This window comes from Castor canadensis, chromosome 14, assembly GCF_047511655.1.
Source record: "Castor canadensis chromosome 14, mCasCan1.hap1v2, whole genome shotgun sequence".
Classification (NCBI taxonomy): Eukaryota; Metazoa; Chordata; class Mammalia; order Rodentia; family Castoridae; genus Castor; species Castor canadensis.
The window spans coordinates 13116924-13125863 of NC_133399.1; the positions used below are offsets into that span (position 1 = coordinate 13116924).

Here is an 8940-nt window from a genome sequence, read left to right on the forward strand (position 1 = left end):
GTGTTTGCCCTTGATCTAATGTCCACATAGGAGGGAGAACATACGATTTTTGGTCTTTTGGGCCAGGCTAACCTCACTCAGAATGATGTTCTCCAATTCCATCCATTTACCAGCGAATGATAACATTTCGTTCTTCTTCATGGCTGCATAAAATTCCATTGTGTATAGATACCACATTTTCTTAATCCATTTGTCAGTGCTGGGGCATCTTGGCTGTTTCCATAACTTGGCTATTGTGAATAGTGCCGCAATAAACATGGATGTGCAGGTGCCTCTGGAGTAACAGTCTTTTGGGTATATCCCCAAGAGTGGTATTGCTGGATCAAATGGTAGATCGATGTCCAGCTTTTTAAGTAGCCTCCAAATTTTTTTCCAGAGTGGTTGTACTAGTCTACATTCCCACCAACAGTGTAAGAGGGTTCCTTTTTCTGCAACTCTGGCTTGCCTGCCTGCTGCTGTCAGCCTGCTGGTGCTGGAGGCATTATTTATGCAGATCTCTGGGGTGAGCTACAGGCTTTCCCCTTTCCAAGCACTGGGAAAGGTGACACTGCACCTGCATTCTCAGGCCTGCATGTTTATTTACAGTTCATGTGTGAGGTGGGTCTTCCCCCCTCTCCTGTGCAGTTTTCCTCCCACTGCCACTTTCACAAGCTTTCCTGCTCCTGATTACTGGGCGGTGCTGCTGCTCCTGCCAGCCGCCATGTTTGTTTACAGTTCACGTGGGAAGTGGGTCTTCCCTCCTCTCCTGTGGAGTTTTCCTCCCTCTGCCATTCTCACAAGCTTCCCCGCTCCTGGTTGCTGGGCGTGTGCCCCCGCTCCCACCAGAGGCTCTCTGGCCAGCCCGGCTTGTTTATTTACAGTCCCGGGAAGGATTCCCTTCCCCCAATCTTCAGCACTCAGGGCGCCCCACCCTCTTCCCTGCGTGTCTTTATTGCTCTTATTGCTTATTACTCAGTTTCTCTTTTTTCCCCTGGTGGAGATCAGTCTGTACAGGGGGCTATGCTGCTCTGGCCCAGGCTTGTCTGTGAGAGTACCGCGGTACCGAAAAGCTCACCTGGTCTGCGTCTTCCCAAGCCGTCTGGGCACTGGCGACTGGCGGCCCAGGGGCCCTGCTGATTTCTCCATTTAATGTGATGTGGAGATTCTCTGCGCCAGCTGGAGGTATGGAGGAGTCAAAGTTATACCTTTTCTCAGTGATTATGCCTGCAAAGTGTGTCTCCACCATCTCTCCAAGATTTCACTATAGGAGGCTCGCTTTCTGCTTCCTCCCTCTAGCTGCCATCTTGGAATCCCCCTCTTTTTCTTTTTTTATTGTTTTTAAATTTTATTTAATTTTGCACTGTGGGGGATCATTCCCAGGGTGTAGTCCAGGCTATACTTGAGCCTTCCTGGGTTTTGATTTGCATTTCCCTGATGAGAAATGTTTAGCACCAGTTCTTTTCCTTTACAAGAAATGTCACTGTGGTTCCCCTTGGTCGTCAGAGAAAAAGCCAACTTTGCTTAACCAAGTGTCAAAACATTCTGTAATTAAAACAAGCTTTATTCTCACTCCTATACTTACTTGTTTTATAAACTTAAAACAACCAAAAATTTCACTTGATGAATAAATGTTGCTTTTTGTATGTGTCATATACTAGACTCCAGGGTCAGTATAAGGTGAGGAAGACAGGGTCCTGAAAGGACAGATTGGCACTTCCTGTTCATTTGACATGTTGATATTTTGTTCATCATGGAATTTTAAAAATGAATTTTGAATTTTTACATGCATCAAATCAATCACACCATTCCTCATAAACACATTCAATTTTAAAGGAAATAAAATAATTTTGAGTAAAAATATTGCATTCAATACTGTTTGTCTTGGTCACTGAATTTTTGGTGGCCTCTTAGATTGGGTGCCACTTGCCCCTTAGGTGACAGCTTCACCTCCTCCCAAAGGGGAAAATGCTTGCCTTTCTTTTCTCTCCAAAGACCAAAAAATCCAGCATTAATTTATCTGGTGACAGAGAATAATGATAAATGCCGAAATCAGTGTAAGCACAGTCAGAATCTTTGAGTGGTGATCCTCTGCACACACTGCAGGCATGGAGACCCCACCTCTGACCACTACCACTGGCCATCTCTCTCTTCCCACTTACACACACCACATGAAGCCCTGTCCCTATCTTCCTGTGTTAATGGGCTCCCCCTTCCAGAAGTCCCCACTCCCTGCATTCCTGGCTGTTTGCCATTCTTTGCTAATGGTTCCCTGGGTGCCACATTCTTTGTTGTCTCCTAGGCATGGCCCAGAGAGTTGACTCCCCTCCCTGAGCTCATAGGAGCTCAGTGTTGTGATGCTAATTACTTCAATCCACTCCTTCTTCTCTTCCTCCATGTTGGCCCAATGCCTTTGCTTGTGGATGAAATTTCAGTCTTCTCCTTCCAGAGCTTTTCCCTCTTGTTCCAGTTAGGAAAAATGCCACTCACAAAGAAAGCTCACGAGAAAAATCTCACGCCCGTAGAGCAAAGTTTAATGGCAGGCCCAAACTGCCAGGCTGGCCAGGGAAAAGATGGCACAGCCTAGAGTCTGGGCAAGGTGTGGCTTTTATAGAAGGAGGAGGTTAAGGAAGTTAGTGCATGTGCAGTAGTCTCTGGTAGGGGTGGGGCTGTATTAGAGCACAGGTATTTGTTTAAGGGTGGAGCTGTTCTTGGAAGTTTTTCAAGTGAGGTCTGAGGACAAAATGGCTGCTGGTTTATAAATGGCGACATTACCATTCTATCAGTTCCACTCCAACCTCTCAGTCTGTCTTTACCCAACAGCTTGAGGGGTCTCCATAGGGAAATTCTGAAAAATGCTGTTCTATTAAGCCCTCCAATTCTTTTTGTTTTGGTGGGACTGGGGTTGAACTCAGGGCTTCTTACTTAAAGAGCAGGCATTCCACCACTTGAGCCACACCCCTAGTCCATGTTGCTCTGGTTATTTTTGAGATGGGGGGTGGTCTCCCAGGGCTGGCCTCAAACTTCAGTCCTCCTGCTCTCAGCCTCCCAAGTAGCTTGGATTGCAGTTGTGAGCCACCAGCATCCGGCTAGCCCTCTTATAGTTAGGACATGGGAAAACCTCATGTGGCTGTTGAAGCCACAGGATCAGTCACTGCTTCATCTCCACATGCACTCCCCAGCTCTCCCCAGTTCTCCAGCCTCAAAGCCTCCTATGGGAAACCAAGCACATTCAGACCACAGAACCCCTGCACCTGCTCCAGCTTCTCTCTGGGATAGCTTTCCCTCTGTTTTTTACACATGTGTAAATCTTACCCAATGTCACCTGCTCAGGAAGTCCTTCAATGGCTTTCCCCCATTGGGTTGCCACCTTTAGGACATTCTGTCACTTTAGCTCATTTATGTTCCTCAGGGCTATTGTCACAATTTATAATACATAATAGTAATATTACCAGAAAGTCAGCATCGTTATCTACTTATACACACAGGTAACAAAGTCTAAAGATGCTCATGTCCCTTATATGAAAGGACACAGTATTTGAATGGAAGCCACAGACTTTCAGTCATATATATATATGAATGTATGTATGCATTATGTATGGGCTTTTTAAGTACTGGGGTTTGAACTCAGGGCTTTGCATTTGCTAGGCAGGCACTCTACTCCTTGAGCCTCACCTCCAGCCCATCCTCTGGCTCTTTGATATTTGAATTACACCACAGATTTTTCTGGGACCTTCTGTTTTGTGGGATTTCAGCTTCCATGATTGCATAAACCAATACTTTATAATAAATATCCACCTGTCTGTCTATGTGTCTAGCTATCTATCATCTACCTATTATCCACCTGTCCAGATATTATTGGTTTTGACTTTGGAGAACCATGATTAATGTCTTAGTTAGAATCCTAATACTCTGTGTGTCACTCCACTAAGCCTTGTGGAAATATCCCCAAATGCGAAAGTTCTTCAGATATAGAGGCCACAAATAATTGTTAAATTTATATTGAAAAGCTAGCATTAATTGACTGCTTTTTGTGGGGCAGACCAAGTTGACTGCCCTATGCAGAACCATCCTAAAAGTTTAATACATTAGTAGTTATTATTGAATCTATGTTAATGGTGGGAAAATGAACATAGAAACAAGATGCAATTTACCCAAAGGCAATTTATTTGATCATATAACCATTGCACACCATGACCCACAGGTCAGCACTTCTCTGTGTCCTGAGGGAGCAAGGTGTCACCTGTGTCACTTCCTATCAGCTGTTGCCATGTGATGAGTCATGGGGACCATACATGGATGCTTGAAGCACTAGACAAGTGGTGGCTCCTGGAGAGGGGGATTCTGGGAGAAGAGGGGCTGAGCATGACTCTTAATTAGAGTAATACACCTCCCAAGGGTGGCCTCTGTTTGACCACAGGGTTTTCAAGTGATGTTCCACACTCTCTCCCTCACTGAGTACTAAGGTGGACACATTAAACACTGGTGGTGGCCTGGTGCCAGTGGCTAATCCCTGTGATTCTTGATACTTCAGAGGCTGAGATTGGGAGACTCTCAGTTTGAGGCCAGCATGGGCAAATAGTTTGTGAAACCACATCTCTGAAATAACCATGGCAAAATGGACTGGAGGCATATCTTAAGCAGTAGAATGCCTGTATAGCAAGCATTAAGGCAAAGGATCCAAAGGATGGCATGTCACAATTACCCTCATGTGCTGTAAAATACTCTTAAGAATGTTGGAGTATTTGATTTGGAGAATGGCCATTACGCTTGGGTTAGGAACCACCGAACCTACTATAGGAAGACACTGAAGGGAGAGGATGTGAAGTCAGAAAGGACCCACATTGGAAGGCTAGCTCTTCCATGCTGTGTGGTCTTGGATGAGTTGTGCATCTTTGAGCAAAAATTTCACCATCAAATGGGTAGGGGTGGTTCTATTTTTCCACAGCCCACCTTGTGAGGCTGTAATGACACCATGTGCCTGAGAAGTAAGAAGAAACACAAAGCATAGCATGAATTCTAAAAAGGGCTTCTCTGGTTTCCCCAGTGTTGACTGAAAGGGTACCCCACTTCCTCTCACTCCATGTGTTACAGAATGTATTTACTGCTTAAGTGATGGAGAAAGGCTGAATTCATACTTCAGAACAAATGATGTATAGTTTGCTATTCCAACACAAAAATGGCTATTTTTAACAAATTATAACTTCCATTCGGTGGGATCAACTATAAGTCTCTCTTTTCATGGAGAAACAGTTGAACAAAGCCTGTATGACCATGACATAAGCTTACTTCCAGGGCTCCACAATCATTGTCCCTATACAGCAGAGATTTCCCTGGTGGCCAATGTGCTGTGTCACTTTCAAACAGCACACAATATCTCTCAGCAAGATTTTTCCCTTGAATTTACCATGAAGACTTAATCTGCCTGTCTACAAGTATTCATGATTCACACTTGAAACATCAAGGTTTACTTGACTGTTTGCTTGGGAATCTGCTTATTGCTCATTATAATTTCTCTTACATAGGATTGGGCAAGCTAAAATATAGGGGGTGTTTTTTGCTCTGCTATACAATAATCTGAAAAAGTCTTTTGTAGATTGAAAAATCTGAGGTATACCTACTTGGTGCTGTTAGGCATGAAGCCCTCCATTTCTCATTGGATAACAGGTTTGAGTTGTTAGAAATATTAGGTAACACAGCATTTAGGCAGACAGGGAAGAGACTAAAGGTTTGGTTTTGACAACCAAACCTGTTATTTTCTCATACATGCTTCTTTCCATCCCAAATAAATCACTAATATTGAATAACCCTTGTGCACACACTTAAAATATGATATAAAAAGGGTTCTGTCAACTGGAAAGAATTAGAAAAATACAGGTGACTATGTGTTGAGGGAGTATTATCTCTAACAGTAGAAATTGGGAAGCTAATTTAGTGATTCATAGGTTATTATATATTTTCTGGGTAGAGTTTGCTCCGCAAAGTCTTCTTCATGGTGGTCTTGAGTTCCTTGTTCCTCAGACTGAATATGATGGGACTGAGGAAGGGTGTGAGGACTGTGTAGGTGATGCCCATCAAAGTGTCTCCTTCCAGAGATTGGGGGGCCTTGGTTTTGAGGTAGATGACAGAAGCAAAGCCATAGTGCACGTTCACCACCGTGAGGTGGGATGCACAGGTGGAGAAGGCTTTGTGTCGCCCCTCAGCTGATGGGATCCTCAAGATGGCAGTCACAATGAAGGCATAGGAGAGGAGGAGGAGGAGGAGGAAGCAGCCCAGTAGGGCTGAAATACATACCAGGCCCAAAACCTTGGCCACCACCAGCACATCTTTTCCACAGACCAACTTCAACACAGGTGGCATGTGACAGGCAAAATGGTGAATCTCATTGGGGCCACAGAAGGTGAGGTTGAATATGGATGTTGTGACCACAAACCCCATGACAGAGCCACCAACCCAGGACCAGGCCACCAGACAGGCACAGCCACGGGGACTCATGAGCACATTGTAGTGCAGTGGTTGACAGATGGCCACATAGCGGTCATAGCCCATGACAGTGAGTAGGAAGGAGTGGGTGAAGCCAAATGTGAAGGAGAAGAACATCTGGCAGGCACAGGCCAGGAAGGAGATGGAGTGGTGGGTGGACAGCAGGTCAGCCAGCATGCGTGGGATGATGGCCAAGGTGTAGAGGATCTCAGAGATGGAAAGGGTGCACAGGAAGAGGTACATGGGTGTGTGGAGGCTGAGCTCACTCCAGATGGTGGCCATGATGAGCAGGCTGCCCAGCAGTGTGAACAGATACATCAGCAGAAACAGCAGGAAGAACATCAGCTGAAGGCGGGGAAATGTGGAAAAGCCAATGAGGATGAACTCAGTCACTGCTGAGTGATTGGCTCCCTGCATGGAGGCTGTGCCTGGGGTGAGGTTCAATAGGGAGAGGTCAGCTAGTGGGTGAGAAAGGTTATCACTTAATCAGGTAGCATTAATTCAGTTCACACCTATAACTTAATGCTTTCATCAAAATTAGGAAGATGGTACCATTATTTTCATCTCCATCTTGAGTTTTATTGGCATATGTATTGAGAATATTGGCATACACAAAGGCTAAGAGTATTGCTGGAGGGATGGAGGTGTGGCTCAAGCAGTAGAGCACCTGCCTAACAAGCACAAAGCCCTGAGGTCAAACCTTACTACCGCCAAAAAATGTTGCTCAAATTGAAGCTATTGAAGTACCTAATTTAAGACTTGAGCCTACACTTGAGCTGACTCCAAAAACTATACCCTGAAGTTTTCCTCTGCCTTGGTTCCCCTAGTGAAAAGATCCCTTTGTTAGATCTTTTATCCATTGCTTCCTATGGATATAACACATTGGACCAAGAGCAATTCCATCTTAATTTCTATCAGTCAGATTCTGTTGTTCTAAGGAAAGTGACAGAAATGAAAATGTTTTGTTTTCCAGCTCCCATGAGTCTACCCAACATACCTTTCAGACAGAAGTAGGTGGGAGGTAGCAGACACGGGTTCAAATCCCTACTCTACTCTGTACTTTGAGCAAGTTTTTCCACCCCTCTTCCTTCCATTTCCCCTCCCTACCTCAAAGGGTGGTATGAGAAACTGACTTTTCATTAGAAGATGACAATCCATATTAAGTCAATATGATGTGAGAAAATGTACCTGGTTGTGCTCAGTAAATAATCCCAATTAAATGAGATTTCAGTGTTTCTGTATGAATCATTTAACTATATCTGAATTTTTTTTAAGTAGGCAATGTAGCTGGGAGGAGTGGCTCACACCTGTAATCCTAGCTACTCAGGAAGCAGACATTGGGAGGTTCACAGTATAAGGACATCCCAGGCAAAAAGTTAGTAAAACATTATCTCAACAAATAAGCTAGGCCTGCTGCTGCATTCCTGTCAATCCAGCTATGCAGGAGGAATGGATAGAAGGATTTCAACCCAAACTGTCTCAGGCAAAAATGCAAGGCCTTATCTGAAAAATTACCTAAAGCAAAAAGGATTGGAGGTGTGACTCAAGTGCTAGAGTTCAAATTCCACTCAAGTGGAATGAACTCCATTCATAAAATCCAGAAAGTAGAAACAACCCAGATATTTATCAACTGGAGTATATCCATCTAGTGACTTGTTTGGCTATAAAAGAACTGAAGGTTTAATACATTTTACAATGTAGATGAATCTTGAAACCTGGCTTAACAAAATAAATGAGACATAAAAGGCCACATATTGTAGGATTCCTTTTATATCAAATGTCTTCAGTAGGTAAACCTACAGAAATAGAAAGATCAGTGGTTGACTCTTTTCAACCTTATATTATTTAAATTTATTAAACAATCAGGTGGAATTTGAAGCAGCTGTGGGGCAAAGGAACCATGGGGAATGACTGCTATTGGGTACAGGGTTTCCTTTGGGGGTAATGGAAATTTCTAGCACTAGATAGAGGTGTGAGTTGTACAACATTGTAAGTATACTTCATGTCACTGAATTTTATATATTACTATTTTTGTTATGGTTTGTTTTTATAAATATATTATTGATACTATTTTTATTTGCCTAATCATAATTTCATGATTGTATACATTTATGGGGTACACATGATATAGATATATAGATATAGATATATAGAGAGATATCTATGTATTTATGTGTGTATGTATGATTAAATCAAGCTCATGACCATTTATATTTATATTACCTCAATAACTCATTATTTAAAAAATATTTTTGGTGGGACTGGAGTTCAAACTCAGGACTTCATGCTCTCAGGTAGATGCTGTACCAGTTGAGCCACACATCCAGTGCATTTTGCTCTGGCTCTTTTGATGATGGGGTGTTGTAAACTATTTGCACAGGCTGGCCTCAAAGCATGATCCTCCTGATCTCAGTCTCCCAAGTAGCTAGGTTTATAGGTGTGAGCCACTGGTACCTGGCTTATTTTTTAAAAAATTTTGTG

The 8940-nt window shown here is 43.4% G+C and overlaps 1 protein-coding gene across 1 annotated transcript; it reads right to left on the bottom strand.

Moving 5' to 3' along the window:
- Nucleotides 1–5925: 5925 nt before the first annotated feature.
- On the bottom strand, nucleotides 5926–6876 carry LOC109680462 (olfactory receptor 10H1-like). Its single transcript, XM_074053405.1, has one exon. The coding sequence runs from the start codon at nucleotides 6874–6876 to the stop codon at nucleotides 5926–5928; it is 951 nt and encodes a 316-aa protein (XP_073909506.1).
- Nucleotides 6877–8940: the final 2064 nt, after the last annotated feature.

Bases quoted from the DNA above. Each gene is read 5' to 3' on its own strand.
- LOC109680462 (XM_074053405.1), bottom strand. From the start codon at position 6,876: ATGCAGGGAGCCAATCACTCAGCAGTGACTGAGTTCATCCTCATTGGC.